The following is a 20598-nucleotide window of genomic DNA, read 5'->3' as shown; positions in this document are numbered from 1 at the left end:
TGGGAGAATCCCATGGACAGGGGAGCCTTGTGGGCTACAGTCCACAGGGTCGCAAAAGAGTCACACTACTGATGCAGCTTAGCATGCACATAAGCATTGAAAGGGAGCTCAGGAACAAGGGGAAGATGGGAAGAAATGAGAAAATATTAATTATAAGGAAAATATATTTGCAGGGTTAGAAGGACGATGTAAGAAAGAAAATTCCGCCAGTTAAAGAACACATAAGTACAATGCATAAAATTCAAAACCTGAATTTAACTACTGGTCTCAAATATCTTCTTCCTAACGCAAAGGCTGAAGACAGTCAATAGCAAAGTGGTAATTATCTTGAAACACACAAAGTCATGTAAAAGAAGGGTTAAAACAAGAGGAAAGAAGTAGAACCACTGGGTTCTACACAGTTCTACACAGTCATAGCTTCTGATTTAATACAGGGTAGATAACAACAGCAAAGAAGGCAATGGCACCCCGCTCCAGTACTCTTGCCTGGAAAATCCCATGGATGGAGGAGCCTGGTAGGCTGCAGTCCATGGGGTCGCTAGGAGTCAGACATGACTGAGCAACTTTACTTTCACTTTTCACTTTCATGCATTGGAGAAGGAAATGGCAACCCACTCCAGTGTTCTTGCCTGGAGGATCCCAGGGATGGGGGAGCCTAGTGGGCTGACATCTATGGGGTCGCACAGAGTCGGACACGACTGAAGTGACTTAGCAGCAGCAGCAGCAGCAGCAGATACCAACAGAGATGCTCAACAATGGAACCAGTTGCCTCATGAGGACAGAACCCTGCCATTAGAGATAAAATGCAGATATTATTTTGTGTGAGCTCTTCCAGCACAAAGACTGGGATCCTAATGTTTGGCATGTAGAAGACATTGAAAAAATGTTTAAATAAATGAGGAATAAATGGATGGGCAAGTATAAGTCAAATAAAAAATTGCTCCAGTTTCATAATTCTATGACAACATAAAAACCAAGTCACAGCTCCTTTCCCATTTCTCACCACTGGATGAAGTGGTATATTTACTTAGCCAGGGAAGGAAAAATAATGGACTCATTCCAGAAAATCAGAGTTAAAGATATCCCCAAGGCTGTGGCTCTCTTAGTTTTACAAAGCTCCCTAACCCCACTCTACTTTCTTCCTTAATTAATCTAAAGTGTATGCCACCCTCTAATACGCTTTTCCTCAATTTATGGCATTGAATTCCTTCCACTGAAAGTGAAAAGTGAAAGTGGAAGTCCCGCATTCATGTCTGACTCTTTGTGACCCAATAGACTATACAGTCTGTGGAATTCTCCAGGCCAGAATACTAGAGTGGGCTGTTGTTCCCTTCACCAGGGGATCTTCCCAATCCAGGGATCGAACCCAGGTCTCCTGCACAGTGGGCAGATTCTTTACCAGCTGAGCCACACACTCCACTGAACGGAATGCCCAAATAACACATATAATGGTGAGGGTGAGAAAAGGAAATGAAATGAAACAGGTAACTGTCACCTCTTAGATCATAAAATCATTAAGAATCCTGGATGGAGCTGGTTGGCTTCCTAATATTAGCAGATTTATTCATTAAAGGGTTGAAGCCATAACTTACTTTAGGCATTAAAAGTATACTCAAGCAATAAAAGGAAATATTTCAATAAATTGTTTTTGGCAGTTTCTGCCAAGCAGTGAAACTCAATATTATTTTTCCTTTCATGAGGAATTAGCGAGATAGTGTTAGAAAAAATGGTGTGGGCTCTTTAAAGGAAATTAACATTTTTAGAAACCTAAAGAAATAGTATAGTAGTATTTACAGTGGGGGGAAAATCTTCCTTCCTTATGGATTTCCAAAAATTGAGTAGCAAATTGTCATTTTCACAGGATGATCATAGATTACAACTTCAGTTATTCAGTCCCTTTTTCTCTTTTACATATTTAAATGATGCAATTACGTATTCAGAGAATAGTGGGAGAGGTTTTGTGGCAGCTTCCATAATAAATGTCCAAAATATTTAAGCTTAAATAAAAATTTGCAACCATATTTTGTATAGAATGTAAATGGAAAAGGTTTTACTGGACTAATTTAAACTTTTGAAGGACTTCCCTGGTGGTCCAGTGGCTAAGACTCCATGCTTCCAACTCAAGGAGCCTGGGGTATGATTCCTGGTCTGGGAATTAGACACCACATGCCAAAACTAAGAGCTCCCATGGGGTAACTAAAGATCGAACCTGCCCCCATTGCACTGGAAGCACAGAGTCTTAACCACTGGACGACCAGTAAGTCCCCCAAAATACTTCTAAAACTGATAAATTGCAATGTCCAGGCTGTCTTTCTCATTCCCTTATACCCGAGTCATGGCTGGACACAGCGCTATTGTACCCAAGGAAAAGATTCTGCCTTTTAAATAGTTCAGACCTGCAAAGACACATACAGGCATACCACATATATAAACATGTTCAATCTCCTTGCTCCTCTTTGTTTCTACAGCACCCTGTAATGCACTGCTGCCACTGCATTTATTACATTTGCCATTATTATTGGTTTACTAATGTATCACCTTTGACTCTGAGCACCTTGGTATAGGTACATTGTTATTCATCTTTGTTCCCTAGTATTGAGGACAATGTTTGGCACACACAATGTGATCCAGCTCAATGAGTTAAAGGACCTTCAGAATGAATTCTAATAAATGTAGTCTACTATACAGTCAGCAACTAAAAAATTCCTTTGTTAGCCTGACAATTCTAAGTAAAAATCATTTCAGCTGATCCACCCCAATTCTGTCTGTTTGAAACATGAAACTTATAGAACAAGAAGAAGCACATTAGCAATAATTTTGCTCGGAAAGTTTCCGCCTTTAAGAATTTACTGAAATGTTATTCATGCTACATTAACTCTACCTATTCTTTGCTGTGGCAGATAAAAGAGAATAGGAAGTGGGCAGGTGAGTGGAGGACAGACGTTATGTTTGATGAAAAGCTAGCAAACATGCTTACCTCTTCAGACTGCTCCCGGGTCTGTGCAGGTGAAGATCTTCTTCCCACTGTAAGTCGATGGCAGGGATAAGAGAGCCCTGATTCAGCAAGACACATCTGCAAAATGTAGAATCCACCATTTGTAAACAAAATGAGGTCATATTTTACAAAAAAATTATATTTAGACATTTTCTATTATTTCTGAAGCAAAATTAAAGTTCACTCTAGTAGTCTAGGCATTACATTCAAAGGAAGGCTTTACAAATCTGAAATTTTTCCACATATAAATGTCACATTGGTCAAGGCTAGTTTTTATCATACAATAGGCTGGCGCTTCAGGAAACTGCAGCAAGCCTAAAATAAAGCTAATCATATACACCTCCCCACCCTACCATGTCTGCTATTTTTCTGAGCAGGAGAATAACACCTCCATTTCTCAATTCCCAAGGCAATACTCTATAATCTTGTTTCAAAGTGTATCTAGAAGACTGTTTGCTGAAGGCATTAAAAAACATTTCTATACAATGTAACAATGTCATTTATGATCAAATCAATATTAATCCACAAGTTCAGATCATTATAGCTGATGAGTCTATAATACTTAAAAAGTACCTAGCACAGTACCTGGCACAGACATTTAGTTTTATTGCCATTATGATCTAAAACACTAACCAAGTTTAGCCAAACCAATGAAATTAACATATATTAATTTCTATTGAATTTTATAGTGGGTCAGATATTAAATAACTATTTTGAGATTTAAATTAAATTTAGGGAAATGAGAACATGTTCAGTTCATGTTCGAGTTCAGTTCCATTGCTCAGTTGTGTCCGACTCTTTGAGACCTCATGAACTGCAGCACATCAAACCTCCCTGTCCATCACCAACTCCCGGAGTTTACTTAAACTCAAGTCCTTTGAGTTGGTGATGCCATCCAACCGTCTCATTCTCTATCATTCCCTTCTCCACCCACCTTCAATCTCTCCCAGTATCAAGGTCTTTTCCAGTGAGTCAGTTCTTAGCATAAGGTGGCCAAAGTATTGGAGTTTCAGCTTTGGCATCAATCCTTTCAATGAATATTCAGGACTGATTTCCTTTAGGATGGACTGGTTGGATCTTCTTGCTGTCCAAAGGACTCTCAAGAGTTTTCTCCAACATCACAGTTCAAAAGCATCAATTCTTCAGCACTCAGCTTTCTTTATAGTCCAACTCTCACACCTATACATGACTACTAGAAAAACCATAGCTTTGACTAGACGGACCTTTGTTGGCAAAGTAATATCTCTGCTTTCTAATAAGCTGTCTAGGTTGGTCATAACTTTTCTTCCAAGGAGTAAGTATTTTCATTTCATGGCTGCAGTCACCATCTGCAGTGATCTTGGAGTCCCCAAAAATAGTCTGTCACTGTTTCCACTGTTTCCCCTCTATCTGCCATGAAGTAATGGGACCAGATGCCATGATCTTAGCTTTCTGAATGCTGAGTTTTAAGCCAACTTTTTCACTCTCCTCTTTCACTTTCATCAAGAGTCTCTTAAGTTCTTCTTCATTTTCTGCCATAAGGTGGTGTCCTCTACATATCTGAGGTTCTTGATATTTCTCCCAGCAATCGTGATTCCAGCTTGTGCTTCATCCAGCCCAGCGTCTCTCATGATGTAATCTGCATATAAGTTAAATAAGCAGGGTGACAATATACAGCCTTGATGTATTCCTTTCCTGATTTGGAACCAGTATGTTGTTCCATGTCTAGTTCTGACTGTTGCTTCTTGACCTGCATACAGACTTCTCAGGAGGCACGTAAGGTGGTCTGGTATGCCCATCTCCTTAAGAATTTTCCACAGTTTGTTGTGATCCACACAGTCAAAGGCTTTGGTACAGTCAATAAAGCAGAAGTAGATGTTTTTCTGGAACTCTCTTGCTTTTTCGACGATCCAGTGGATGTTGGAAACTTGATCCTGGTTCCTCTGCCTTTTCTAAAACCAGCTTGAACATCTGGAAGTTCACAGTTCACGTACTGTTGAAGACTCACTTGGAGAATTTTGAGCATTACTTTGCTAGCATGTGAGATGAGTGCAATTGTGTGGTAGTTTGAGCATTCTTTGGAATTGCCTTCCTTTGGGATTGGAATTAAAATTGACTTTTTCTAGTCCTGTGGCCATTGGTGAGTTTTCCAAATTTGCTGGCATACTGAGTGCAGCACTTTCACAGCATTATCTTTTAGAATTTGAAATAGCTCAACTGGAATTCCATCACCTCCACTAGCTTTGTTCGTAGTGATGCTTCTGAAGGCCCATTTGACTTCGCATTCCAGGATGTCTGGCTCTAGTTGAGTGATCACACCATCGTGATTATCTGGGTCATGAAGATCTTTTTTGTACAGTTCTTCTGTGTATTCTTGCAACCTCTTCTTAATATTTCCTGCTTCTGTTATGTGCATACCATTTCTGTCCTTATTGTGCCTATCTTTTCATGAAAAGCTCCCTTGGTATCTCTAATTTTCTTAAACAGAATGGTTCTATGAAGACCTACAAGACCTAGAACTAACACCCAAAAAAGATGGCCTTTTCACTGTACTGGACTGAAATGCAAAAGTAGGAAGTCAAGAAATACCTGGAGTAACAGGCAAATTTGGCCTTGGAGTACAAAACAAAGCAGGGGAAAGGCTAACAGAGTTTTGCCAATAGAACGTGTTGATCATAGCAAACACCCTCTTCCAACAACACAAGAGAAGACTCTACACATGGACATCACCAGATGGTCAATACTGAGATCAGACTGATTACATTCTTTGTAGCCAAAGATGGAGAAGCTCTATATAGTCTGCAAAAACAAGACTAAGAGATGACTGTGGCTCAGATCATCAACTCCTTATTGCCAAATTCAGACTTTAACTGAAGGAAGTAGGGAAAACCACTAGACCATTCAGGTATGACCTAAATCAAATCCCTTATGATTATACAGTGGAAGTGACAAATAGATTCAAGGGATTAGATCTGATAACAGAGTGCCTGAAGAACTATGGAGGGAGGTTCATCACACTGTACAGGAAGTAGTGATCAAGATCATCCCAAAGAAAAAGAAATGCAAAAAGGCAAAACGGCTGTCTGAGGAAGCCTTACAAATAGCTATGAAAAGAAGAGAAGCGAAAGGCAAAGGAGAAAAGGAAAGATACACCCATTTGAATGCAGAGTTCCAAAGAATAGCAAGGAGAGATAAGAAAGCCTTCTTCAGTGATCAATGCAAAGAAACAGAGGAAAACAATAGAATGGAAAGAGTACATGTTACATTTGTCTATAAAAAGAAACTCACAAACACTGAATAGCCTAAAGATGTATTTTTTCCTTGGTGGTAGTAAAATGATACATATTTAATGTAATGATGATATAAAGTGTCTCTATATTATTATTAGAAATAAAATAGGGTATCCATTAGCACACTGGAAACATCCACTGTAACTTTTGGGGAGCTGTGAGTTAAACTGACATATGAGGAAACCCAAATATCTGCAAATTCATAAGTACCAGACTTAATAGTGGGTTAGTTCTAACTACACTTCAACCATGTGTTATAGTTAGGCTAATTATCTGAAGACAAATAATGGAATGGAAAAAATAAATGTCACCTAAATATCTACATAGTTTCAATCATGTGCAGTGTATGCTGTCATATGGATTATACAAAAATCATATCTTTGATTATGGTTATCTTTCTTTTAGCCTCATTAGTGGTTTTTGTTTGTTTGCTTTTGCATCTAGATATTTTGGCAGTGTACTTTACAAATGCTAGAAGACCTGATTAACACAACAAACAAATAAAACTTCACTGATTCTGTCATTTCTATCCACCAACATAATTATCACAATTAGCTCAATTTATTTCATTTCAGTACAAATAAAAGCAAAGCTAAGTTGGATAAGAAGCATAAGCTAAATTTCAAGCCACACTGCTTTCATTTTTCCATTTGAAAAAAGTTCTCCTCCCCCACTCTGAAATCCTCTGGTAATGAAATAGTAATGATGGTAAATGTCACTGACAATCAGAAGCAGTGCAGTGTAATGGAAAGAGACCTGGAGGAGGCAGAAAAACCTCAATTTAAGTACTGCCCAGCCTCCTGATCTTGGAATAGTCATTTCTCTATTCTAAGCTAGAGTTTCCTCTTTTATTAATTGAGGTGAGTAATCCCTGCCCTAACTACTTCAATGGACTCTTGAAAGGGTTAAATAGGATAAGATAAAAAGATGGCTTTGAAACTATATTGAAATAGCCAAAGAGCTTTTTATCACTCCAACAGTCATTATTTTTAGGACTGAGGGAAGAAAAATAGTGATTAACTTCCACTGTGACTATCACTGCATACAGTCCAATCGTAAATCAAAAAAGGATATATTTTAGGAGGAACTGGAGGAAGACACACACTAAAAGTACCTGGCACTACAAATGGACTGGCTTTGTAATGGGCTTGTCTCCACAGTTATCAACATTAACCTTCTTCATTGTTGTTGTTTAGTCGCTAAGTCTTGTCTGACTCTTGCAAACCCATGGATTGTAGCTCACCAGGTTCCTCTGTCCATAAGATATTCCAGGCAAGAATACTGGAGTGGGTTGCCATTTCCTTCTCCAGGGGATCTTCCTGACACAGGTTAGAATCTGACTCTCTTGCATTGGCAGGCAGATTCTTTATCACTGAGCCACCAACTTTTCCCATAGCTACTAATAATTCCTGAAGATAAGAAGACAGTGATCAGTACTTTCTCTTCAGTCTACAGGTGACCAGGTAGGCCTCACTCTGCACTGAGGAAATTAAAGGGTCAGGAATTTTTAAGTTACTAGGTGCCCAGTGCTGATTAAACATAAGGCATTATGTCTATTTTAAAGGAACATATATACCAGTTGGGGAGATTTACATAGGAACAGAGACAGAAAAAGGATAATTACTGCAGTCTCAGTAGAGCTGGGGACCCTTCGGAGGGACAAATTACTCAGTTATTTCAAGAAGTTAGCACCAAAGTTTTGCTATGACTCATGACAAAAACTTATAACAGATGTGAAGTTAGAAGGCTGAGGTTCCAGGCTGGCTAAAGCACTCAAGTTGCCCAATGATAATGGGCAAAATCACTTAGAATTTTTGTACTTCAGGGTTCTTACTTAGAAAATGATGTAATACAATCTGTCCTTAATTTATAAGATAGGGTAATACAATCTGTTCTCTCTCTCTCACAGAGTTGGTATGAAGATCCAGAAAGATAATGTATGTGAAATCAGATGTGAAATCAGTATTATCACTGGAGTATTTATTTTGCAAGAAACTGGGAAAAGAAAAAGATTATGGCTGCAGGTTTGTTTGAGTTTATAGTTTAAAATTTTACATTTAGATATACATACATTATAATAATTAATTAACCTCTACATAAAGGTAATCTTTCACTCACAAGATTGCTTTAACCTAATACAATGAAGGATTGTGACTCATTTCAAAATCTGTTTCAAGTCTTTATTCAGTTTTTTCTGGTTATGTTAGACTTAATTCTCTGACCTTCCATCATGGTAGATGAAGAGATTCAAAATGGGTTCAAAAATTCAACATAGAATAAAGTCAAGAAACCTTCATTTTATTATTTAATTCTACACAACTGCCACAAATCTGGGTGTATAATCTTCTGGACACTGAAGGATTGGGAAGACTGACAAAAAAGTACAGTTTTTATGACTAAAATATCACTGGTATCACTCATTGCATATCTTTATGCTAAAATGGGTATGTTGTTGAATGGGTTTTGTTGAAAGGGTTGAATGGGCAAAGGATTTTGTTATATATTTATTAAGACTTTTTCTTAAAGAGTAATTTTAGGTGTACAATAAAATGGAAAGCAAAGTACAGATGTTGCTCAAGTTATTTATATAAAATGGCATAGTATAGTCAGCCCGATTTTATCTGCAGGTTCAGCATCTGTGGATTCAAACAACTGCATATTGAAATCCACAGACAGGAAGGCTGATTGTATGCATTTAAAGTTCATCTATGTCTTGCCATGTCTTAAAAGTTCATTTACTTTCAGTGTTGAATGATATTCCTGGATTTGCCGTGGTTCATCCATTCACCTATTGAAGGACATCTTGGTTGCTTCCAGGTTAAGGCAATTATGAATAAAGCTTATATATAAAGTGGAGAGGACAAAAACTTGTAAGTCTACCATTGTAGTAGATTCTATGAGGGCAAGAATGGAGCCTGTTTGTCTAGTTATTGCCTCAGTTTATCATTAAGAAAATTGTTAATAATAATTGAGTGAAAAAAGAAAAATGTCTCTGAGATGAAAATAAATGGCTCTAATGCACATGGGAATCAGATATGACTATTGTAACACCTAAAAAACAACAAACTGGAGGAAAGACACAGCATAAAGAAATTCCATAAGACACTCACATCCCTAAAACAACAAAGTACATGATTAGGTTCTATATAAAATTTTCTCACTGAAAAGGTTACCTTTTATTTGAAGGTTTACAAAAGTTCTCATATTGCAGGGTGCTTCCTCAAATACTTCAAGCTGAACTACAACAGACTATTTGAGAAAGAGTATTTGGGAAAGACTATTTGGGAAAGAATTAGCCTGAAATAACGCTTCCCCTCTCCTGTCAATGATGCTTGAGATGCTTACAGAGCACCTCTGTCAGAACTGGTTAATAAAGCAGACAAGGATTCTTAATACCAACTTCATGATTATTCTTAGAGGTATGATCTCACAACTGCAAGTGTTGGAAGTCCTTATAAATAAGTCTTTAAAAGATATTTTGAAGAATGTTTTGGCTTCCCTGGTGGCTCAGACAGAAAAAAATTCACCTGGGTTGGGAAGATTCCCTGAAGAAAGGAATGGCAACCTACTCCAGTATTCTTGCCTGGAGAATTACTAGGACAGAGGAGCCTGGTGGGCTATAGTCCGTGGGGATGCAAAGAGTCAGACATGGCTGAGCGACTAACACTTGGGAAGATGATGATATATACCTGTAAGACAGATGATTACAAACAAAAACTCCACAGATGCCCTAACGATACATAATAGAAATGGTATTACACTAGTACTTTTTCACAAGGTAGGGATAAGGCTGAGCTAATATGTGTAAAGCATTAAGAACATTGTCTAGCCACAGTAGATGCTCAACAAACACTCCTTTTGTTACTCTGTGAATGAGGACTTGTAGTTTGGGATAAAATGACCAGTGAGAACATGAAAACACTGATTCAAAATAATGTTAAATTAATGAATTAATTTGACAGGTATATATTCTATTACATTAACACAGAACGTTTATGTATTTAAACTGTTCAACAAACTCTCCTCTTTTCAAAACTAAGGGATTTTACAGTACTTTTATTTCAAAAATAAGACCACATTTTTAAGCATGATAGCCACAGTAGGGCTTCCTTGGTGGCTCAGAGGTTAAAGTATCTGCCTCCAACGCAGGAGACCAGGATTCGATCCCTGGGTTGGGAAGATCCCCTGGAGAAGGAAATGGCAACCCACTCCAGTACTCTTGTCTGGAGAATCCCATGGACGGAGGAGCCTGGTTGGCTACAGTCCATGGGGTCACAAAGAGTCGGACAGGACTGAGGGACTTCACTTTCACTTTCTACAGTAGGCAAGAATTCAAGCTGATTCTTCCTGTCAGCTGATGACAAAACTGTAATAGGGTAGAACAAATGAAACTCCATATTGGATCTGTTTCTTTTACTTTAAACTCTGTATTCTATTGCTTTTTCTAAAGTTAAGAATGTTGCCTATAGTGTGGAAATAAACAGGAAAGAACATTCTCAAGGTTCTGATCTTCAAAGGTATAATATTTTTCCATTCAAATAGAGACAAATAGCGGCAGAACAGAGAGTAACATTTGTCTTGTTGAAGGTTTACAGGAATATTGTAATCTGACCTACCTATGACGACAGCTGCAAGAACAAAGGATTCTGGCACCAAGAAGTTTGCAACAACCAATCACATGCCCTCTCCTTTTACTATAAAAGAAGCCTGAATTCTAAGTCAGATATGATGGTTCTTTGGGACACTAGTCCACTATCTTCTCAGTCTGCTGGCTTTCTGAATCAAGTCACTATTCCCTGCTTCAACAACTCAATTTATCGGCCTGTCATGTGGCAAGCTATATAAGTTTGAACTTGGTAACACTAAAAGACAGCAAATTTGTTTTTAAATTAAAGAAAAATGACCCAAATCAAGTAAATCTGCTGTGTTAATGTTAATAAGTAATCCAAGGAAAGTGCAGGCACTTAAAAATTCTGGTGAATAGTTAAAGGAACTCATTCTATTTAACAACAGGGGAAGGCTGAATGTACCATGGACTTTTTAAATTAATAATACACATTTGAAGTCCATCTATGTCTTTTCATGGCTTGAGAGTTCATTTCTTTTTAGTGGGGAAGAATAATAACCCATTGTCTGCATGTACTATAGTTTATTCATCCATCTACCTCCTGAAGGACATAATGATTGCTTCCAGGTTATGGCAATTAGGAATAAAGCTTCTATAAACATCTGTGTTTAGGTTTTTGTGTGGCCATAAGCTTTCCACTCCCTTCGGTAAATACTAAAGAGCACAACTGCTAGATCATATGGTAAGAGTATATTTATTTTGGTAAGAAACTGCCAAACTGTCTTCCAAAGTGGCTGCACCATTTTGCATTCCCACCAGTAATGAATGAGAGTTCCTGTCACTCCATGTTCTCACCAGCAGTTGGTGCTATCAGTGCTCTGGATTTTGGCCATTCTAATAAGTGTGTAGTGGTATTTCACTGTTCTTTTAATTTGCACTTCCTGATGACATATAATGTAGCATTTTTTCCTATGGCTATTTGTTATCTGTGTATCTTCTTTTGGTGAGGTGTCTCCTAAGGTCTTTGACCCTTTTTTTTGAGTTGTTTGTTTTCTTGTTGAGTTTGAAGAGTCTTTTGTATATTTTGGATAAGAGTCCTATATCAAATGTATCTTTTGAAGATATTTTCTTCCAGTTTGTGGCCTGTCTTCTAACTCTCTTGAAAGCAAGGACTTTAAGAATAAGAGTGTCCTGAGTTCAAAATCACTTTTGCTAGTCACTGTGTGACTATTTACTCAAATAAATATTTTATGTCTCTTAAGTTCAGTTTCTTTTTATATAAAATGGATAACATTACCTCTGCTAACAGGCTCTCTGAGAGGATACATTTGCCACATGTAGATATTCCATCATCTAGTTCAGCTCAGTTCAATTGCTCAGTCGTGTCCGACTCTTTGCGACCCCACGGACTGCAGCACTCCAGGCCTTCCTGTCCATTGAGTCGGTGATGCCATCCAACCATCTCATCCTCTGTTGTCTCCTCCTCCTGCCTTCAATCTTTCCCAGCATCAAGGTCTTTTCAAATGAGTCAGCTCTTTGCATCAGGTGGCCAAAGTATTGGAGTTTCAGCTTCAACATCAGTCCTTCCAATGAATATTCAGGACTGATTTCCTTTAGGATGGACTGGTTGGATCTCCTTGCAGTCCAAGGGACTCTCAAGAATCTTCTCCAACACCACAGTTCAAAAGCATCAATTCTTTGGTGCTCAGCTTTCTTTATAGTCCAACCCTCACATCCATACATGACTACTGGAAAAACCATAGCCTTGACTAGGCAGACCTTTGTTGGCAAAGTAATGTCTCTGCTTTTTAATAAGTTTTCTAGGTTGGTCATAACTTTTCTTCTAAGGAGTAAGCGTCTTTTAATTTCATGGCTGCAATCACCATCCGCAGTGATCTTGGAGCCACCAAAAATAAAGCTGTCACTGTTTCCACTGTTTCCCCATCTATTTGCCATGAGTGATGGGACCAGATGCACTGATCTTAGTTTTCTGAATGCTGAGTTTTAAGCCAACTTTTTCACTCTCCTCTTTCACTTTCATCAAGAGGCTCTTAAGTTCTTTTTCACTTTCTGCCATAAGGTGGTGTCCTCTACATATCTGAGGTTCTTGATATTTCTCCCGGCAATCGTGATTCCAGCTTGTGCTTCATCCAGCCCAGCGTCTCTCATGATGTAATCTGCATATAAGTTAAATAAGCAGGGTGACAATATACAGCCTTGACGTACTCCTTTTCCTATTTGGAACCAGCTGTTGTTCCATGTCCAGTTCTAACTGTTGCTTCCTGACCTGCATACAGATTTCTCAAGAGGGAGGTCAGGTGGTCTGGTATTCCCATCTCTTGAAGAATTTTCCACAGTTTGTTGTGATCCACACAGTCAGGTTTTGGCATAGTCAATAAAGTCATCATTTAGTGAATACTCTTAAATCTACGAAGTTTTTTCTTTACCTTTTACAGAAAGTATTCAGTATTTTCTTAGGAAGACATTAACTATCCCAATTAGTTCTCAAAGTATGGTGTATAGATACAAGGTTCTCTTTAGTCTTGGTTTTTTAAATTTCTACAATGTTGTGTTGGTTTCTGTCATACAACAACATGAATCAACCATAATTATACACATATTCCCTCCCTCTGGAGCCTCCCTTCTTTCCTCTCATCCCTCTCCTCTAGGTCATCACAGAACACCAGAGTTAGCTCCCTGTGTTATGTAACAACTTCCCACCAGTTATCCATTTCACACATGATAGTGTATATATGTTCATGCTGCTTTCTCCATTTGTTCCACTCCCTCCCTCCTTCACTGTGTTCACAAGTCTATTCTCTACATCTGCATCTCCATTCGTTCCCTGCAAATAGGTTCACCAATATCATTTTTCTTAATTCCATATATATGCGTTATTATAACAATATTTTTGTTTTTGTCTTTCTGACTTAGTTCACTCTGTTTAACAGGCACTAGGTTTATCCACTTCACTAAAATTGACTCAAATTCATTATTTTTATGGTTCAGTAACATTCCACTATATATATGTACCACACATCTTCTTTATCCATTCATCTGTTGATGGACATCTGGATTGCTTCCATTTCTTGACTACTGTAAACAATACTGCCATGAACATAGGGGTACATGAGATACAATTTTCAGTAACCTTTTAGGGTTCCCATAAAACCAAAATAATTTTTGAAATAAACACATAGATAGTATTTGATTTTTTCACTGTGTTTATACAGATGGTAAAAAATCAATGTGTGCTAATGTGTGTGCTAAGTCACTTCAGTGTGTGCTAAGTCACTTCAGTCATGTCCAACTTGGTGTAACCCTATGGGGTCATAGCCTGCCAGGCTTCTCTGTCCATGGGATTCTTCAGGCAAGAATACTGGAGTGGTTTGCTGTGTTCTCCTCCAGGGGTTCTTCTTGACCCTGGGATTGAACTTGCATCTCTTATTTCTACCAGCTCTAGCAGGTGGGTTCCTTACCACTAGTGCCACCTGCGAAGCCTGAAAACTGCTGATAACCTGAGCACAAACCAAAGTAGTGATACTATATTGTGTTAAAGTCTTCAATACCATGTATTCATTGTAAAAACACCGATTTCCCTCAAGAATGTTCCTGTTGAATGGGCAATTTTATTAGTTTTAATTAAACCTGACTTGAGTACAAGCCTTTTAATATTCTATGTGACAACTAGGAAGCATGCATAACGCACTCATACTGCACAGCAGAGAATTATGACTGTGCAGAGCGAAAAGCACTTATGTAATTATCTGAGTTGTATTCCGAACCAGCTACTTTTCCCAGGGAACACTATTATTACTTAAATAACTGGCAGACGAACTATGGTTATTCAGATTTAGGTGTTAGGATTTCCCAACAAAATGAATGAAGCAAGCTTGTTATCTCAAGGCACAAATCTGACAATATTAATTGCCAATGACAAAATTTGAGTTTTCAAGATTAAAAATTAAAATTTTGGAAAACCACTGATTGCTACCATGCAATCAAAATGCTCCTTAATGCCTAAAGACTTTTCTAATGAGATTGGAGGTGATATTAACAGAGTGATTTTTTTTGACATTATATAATGCTCTTTTTCAACATTAGAAAATGTGTGTAATTCGGAGGACCAACACCCTCCAAATAACAATGAATGCATGACATTTACAAAATTATGCATGGATAAAGGATATACTCCATGAACAGTATGAAAAGGCAAAATGATAGGATACTGAAAGAGGAACTCCCCAGGTCAGTAGGTGCCCAATATGCTACTGGAGATCAGTGGAGAAATAACTCCAGAAAGAATGAAGGGATGGAGCCAAACCAAAAACAATACCCAGTTGTGGATGTGACTGGAAATAGAAGCAAGGTCCAACACTGTAAAGAGCAATATTGCATAGGAACCTGGAATGTCAGGTCCATCAATCAAGGCAAATTGGAAGTGGTCAAACAGGAGATGGCAAGAGTGAACGTCAACATTCTAGGAATCAGCAAACTAAGATGGACTGGAATGGGTGAATTTAACTCGGATGACCATTATATCTACTACTGCAGGCAGGAATCCCTTAGAAGAAATGGAGTAGCCATGATGGTCTACAAAAGAGTCAGAAATGCAATACTTGGATGCAATCTCAAAAATGACAGAATGATCTCTGTTCGTTTCCAAGGCAAACCATTCAATATCACAGTAATCCAAGTCTATGCCCCAACCAGTAATGCTGAAGAAGTTGAAGTTGAACGGTTCTATGAAGACCTACAAGACCTTTTAGAACTAACACCCCAAAAACATGTCCTTTTCATTATAGGGGACTGGAATGCAAAAGTAGGAAGTCAAGAAACACCTGGAGTAACAGGCAAATTTGGAATACGGAATGAAGTAACAGGCCTTGGAATACAGAATGAAGCAGGGCAAAGACTTACAGAGTTTTCCCAAGAAAATGCACTGGTCATAACAAACACCCTCTTCCAACAACACAAGAGAAGACTCTATACATGGACATCACCAGATGGTCAACACCAAAATCAAGACTGATTATATTCTTTGCAGCCAAAGATGGAGAAGCTCTATACAGTCAGCAAAAACAAGACCAGGAGCTGACTGTGGCTCAGATCAGGAACTCCTTATTGCCAAATTCAGACAAATTGAAGAAAGTAGGGAAAACCACTAGACCATTCAGGTATGACCTAAATCAATCCCTTATGATTATACAGTGGAAGTGAGAAATAGATTTCAGGGACTAGATCTGATAGAGTGCCTGATGAACTATGGACGGAGGTTCGGGACATTGTACAGGAGACAGGGATCAAGACCATTCCCATGGAAAAGAAATGCAAAAAAGGAAAATGGCCGTCTGAGGAGATCTTACAAATAGCTGTGAAAAGAAGAGAAGCGAAAAGCAAAGGAGGAAAGGAAAGATATAAACATCTGAATGCAGAGTTCCAAAGAATAGCAAGAAGAGATAAGAAAGCCTTCCTCAGGGATCAATGCAAAGAAATAGAGGAAAACAACAGAATGCGAAAGACTAGAGATCTCTTCAAGAAAATCAGAGATACCAAAGGAACATTTCATGCAAAGATGGGCTCGATAAAGGACAGAAATGGTATGGACCTAATAGAAGCAGAAGATATTAAGAAGAGGTGGCAAGAATACACAGAAGAACTGTACAAAAAAGATCTTCATGACCCAGGTAATCACGATGATGTGATCACTCACCTAGAGCCAGACATCCTGGAATGCGAAGTCAAGTGGGCCTTAGAAAGCATCACTACGAACAAAGCTAGTGGAGGTGATGGAATCCCAGTTGAGCTCTTTCAAATCCTGAAAGATGATGCTGTGAAAGTGCTGCACTCAATATGCCAGCACATTTGGAAAACTCAGCAGGGGCCACAGGACTGGAAAAGGTCAGTTTTCATTCCAATCCCAAAGAAGCAATGCCAAAGGATGCTCAAATAACGCACAATTGCACTCATCTCACACGCTAGTAAAGTAATGCTCAAAATTCTTCAAGCCAGGCTTCAGCAATACGTGAACTGTGAACTTCCAGATGTTCAAGCTGGTTTTAGAAAAGGCAGAGGAACCAGAGATCAAATTGCCAACATCTGCTGGATCATCGAAAAAGCAAGAGAGTTCCAGAAAAACATCTATTTCTGCTTTACTGACTATGCCAAAGCCTTTGACTGTGTGGATCACAATAAACTGTGGAAAATTCTGAAAGAAATGGGAATACCAGACCACCTGACCTCACCTCCTGAGAAACCTATATGCAGGTCAGGAAGCAGCAGTTAGAACTGGACATGGAGCAACAGACTGGTTCCAAATAGGAAAAGGAGTACATCAAGGCTGTATATTGTCACCCTGTTTATTTAACTTCTATGCAGAGTACATCATGAGAAACGCTGGGCTGGAAGAAGCACAAGCTGGAATCAAGATTGCTGGGAGAAATATCAATAACCTCAGATATGCAGATGACACCACCCTTATGGCAGAAAGTGAAGAGGAACTAAAAAGCCTCTTGATGAAAGAGGAGAGTGAAAAAGTTGGCTTAAAGCTCAACATTCAGAAAACGAAGATCAAGGCATCTGGTCCCATCACTTCATGGGAAATAGATGGGGAAACAGTGGAAACAGTGTCAGACTTTATTTTTTTGGGCTCCAAAATCACTACAGATGGTGACTGCAGCCATGAAATTACAATGTCAGACTTTATTTTTGGAGGCTCCAAAATCACTGCAGATGGTGAGTGCAGCCATGAAATTAAAAGACGCTTACTCCTTGGAAGAAAAGTTATGACCAACCTAGATAGCATATTGAAAAGCAGAGACATTACTTTGCCAGCAAAGGTCCTAGTCAAGGCTATGGTTTTTCCAGTGGTCATGTATGGATGTGAGAGTTGGACTGTGAAGAAAGCTGAGCACCGAAGAATTGATGCTTTTGAACTGTGGTGTTGGAGAAGATTCTTGAGAGTCCCTTGGACTGCAAGGAGATCCAACCAGTCCATTCTGAAGGAGATCAGCCCTGGGATTTCTATGGAGGGAAGGATGCTGAAGCTGAAACTCCAGTACTTTGGCCACTTCATGCGAAGAGTTGACTCATTGGAAAAGACTCTGATGCTGGGAGGGATTGGGGGCAGGAGGAGAAGGGGACGACAGAGGATGAGATGGCTGGATGGCATCACTGACTTGATGGACGTGAGTCTGCGTGAACTCCGGGAGTTGGTGATGGACAGGGAGACCTGGAGTGCTGTGATTCGTGGGGTCGCAAAGAGTTGGACACGACTGAGTGATTGAACTGAACTGAACTGAGAGGATATACTCAAAGTGCGAGACAGATCAATGGATCTTGTAACAAAGTACAAAACATACATTGATATGGTACCAGATTCCACATTGAAACTAATCTTTAGAAAACTGTAACTTGTCAAGTTCTAGTTTAGTATCAAAAAAGAATATCCACAATTGTCTGAAAAGACTATTAAATACTCTTCCCTCTTCCAACTACAACTCTGTGTGAGGCCAGAATTTCTTCATATACTTCAGGGGTCCCCAAATTCTGGGATCTAATGCTTGATGATCTGAGGTAGATATGATGTAACAATAATAGAAATAAAGCACGCAATAAATGTAATGTGTTTGAATGATCCCGAAACCATCACTTCCCACCCCTCAGTTCGTGGAAAAATTGTCTTCTACAAAACTCCCTGGTGCCCAAAAGCTTGGGGAATGCTGATCATATGTCAATGAAAACAACATATCAGAATAGGCTGAATTCAGAAGCTATGAGAATCTAATTGTCTTCAATTAAGCTAGACCTCAAAGAGATTTATAAAAGTGTAAAACATCACTCAACTCATTAATTCTAGTTTTTTTGAAAATATAATTACTTTTCATAAAAATGCTATTCATACCAGCATGTAATGCATTTATTACTATTATCTTAAACATTTAATTTTTCTCAATTTTAAATATCGCAAACGTCAGTAGATATAATTCTGACTTTCTTAAGGGTACAAAAGGATCCTGAGACCAAAAAGTTGTGCAGTGCTGGACTATGCAAGGTGTACAGGTGAAACTAATTTTCATAAACAATGGCAAATATTTGAAACAACTCAGAAGGCCCCAAAGCATATTCTTCTGTGAAGTTTGGAATCTTGTCAGTTTCCTCTTACATAATTTCCTTTTAAATAAATTAAAATGAAATACCAAACTAATGTGTAAAAGACAATTCCTATAACCCATCATAATTGATCACTGGTTATTTCTGACAAGTATTCTTATCATTTCAGGGTGCTTATTAGGCCCTTCCTAATAATGATTTCTCTAAACATATGAATTAGTTCTTAAAAGTATTTTTGTTTTGCAGCCAAATTTTAGCCTTTCCCCAAATACAGACTTGTAGCCTGTCTTTTATTCCTTACCATTAATGACAGACTAAGACATTTTTAGAGTACTGCACAAGAATTTAGGAGATCAAATTATGGGACCTTGGGATAGTCATCAGGAGAATCAATATTCTCTTTTGTAAAACATAAGAGCAACCCATATGATTTATCTCTTAGACCCCTTACAATTCTAACAGTGATCTTAGTAAGAGACTAAGAAAATTCAGTTCAGCCACCAGAAGCATCTTCACCCTGCATATGACACACTCAGTAACATAAAACAACAATTCTGAAAGCATAGCTTTACTATGTGCTGTGCTTAGTCGCTTAATTGTGTCTGACTCTTTGCAACCCCATGGACTGTAGCCCACCAGGCTCCTCTGTCCATGGGGATTCTCCAGGGAGGAATACTGAAGTGGATTGCCATGCCCTCCTCCCGGTGATCTTCCCAATCCAGGGATCACACCCATGTCTCCTGTGTTGCACGTGGATTCTTTACCGTCTGAGCCACCAGGGAAGCTTAACTATATGTACCTTTAAAAAATCAGTTTGTAAAATATAATTTTGTGCTTAAAAAAAACAAAAGAAAGTTTTTTTAAAAACTATGTTTTCAAGCTTGTCATCATCTTGATACTAGGATAATTAATTTCATCTGGGTCTGGGAATGCTACTGGGCACCAGGCATTCAATACAATCAACACTATACACACACACACACACACACACACACACACATATCATTGAGTATTGCTCTGCTGTTGTTCAATCACTCAGTCCTGTCCAACTCTGTGCGACCCCATGTACAGCACGCTAGGGTTCCCTGTCCTTCACCAACTCCTGGAGTTTGCTCAAACTCGTGTCCACTGAGTTGGTGATGCCATCCAACTATCTCATCCTCTGTTGTCCCTGTCTCTACTTGCCTTCAACTTTCCCAGCATCAGGGTCTCCTCCAGTGAGCTGGCTCTTCGTCCGTCCACGGGATTCTCCAGGCAAGATACTGGAATGGGTTGCCACTTCCTTCTCCAGAATATTGTTTTATTGAGGTAAAACTGATCTATGATAACTACACATATTTTGAAGAGTATAATTTGGTGTTCTGAAATATGTATATTTACCCATGAAACCACTCAGCTTAAAAATTATTTTTAAAATAACAGCTATTATTGAGAGTTTAATATGTATTGGTATTATATGAAGTTTTTATAAGCATTACTCCATTTAATTCTCACAATAACCCTGCCAGATAGGTATTATTATAATCCCTTTTTAAAAGATGAGGCTACTAAGTCTTATATAGATTACGAAGCTTGCCCAAAGTCACAGCTACTCAGTAGGAAACCAAAATTAAACAGGCAGTCTGACCTCAGAGCCATTTAAAAATAATTCAATC

The 20598-nt window shown here is 38.6% G+C and overlaps 1 protein-coding gene across 2 annotated transcripts in view; it reads right to left on the bottom strand.

Annotated features, from left to right (window-relative positions):
* The window catches only part of FAF1 (Fas associated factor 1), a 499974-nt gene that overhangs the window by 171238 nt on the left and 308138 nt on the right, over window positions 1–20598 (bottom strand). For both annotated transcript variants that reach the window (XM_027537300.1, XM_027537301.1), the window contains exon 9: window positions 2978–3073. In XM_027537300.1, the coding sequence (XP_027393101.1) occupies window positions 2978–3073 (96 nt within the window). The remainder of the gene's footprint in view (window positions 1–2977; window positions 3074–20598) is intronic.

Source organism: Bos indicus x Bos taurus, chromosome 3 (genome assembly GCF_003369695.1).
Source record: "Bos indicus x Bos taurus breed Angus x Brahman F1 hybrid chromosome 3, Bos_hybrid_MaternalHap_v2.0, whole genome shotgun sequence".
Classification (NCBI taxonomy): Eukaryota; Metazoa; Chordata; class Mammalia; order Artiodactyla; family Bovidae; genus Bos; species Bos indicus x Bos taurus.
Note: the sequence above shows the minus strand (reverse complement) of the source record. Positions and strands in the feature narration are given on the sequence as shown.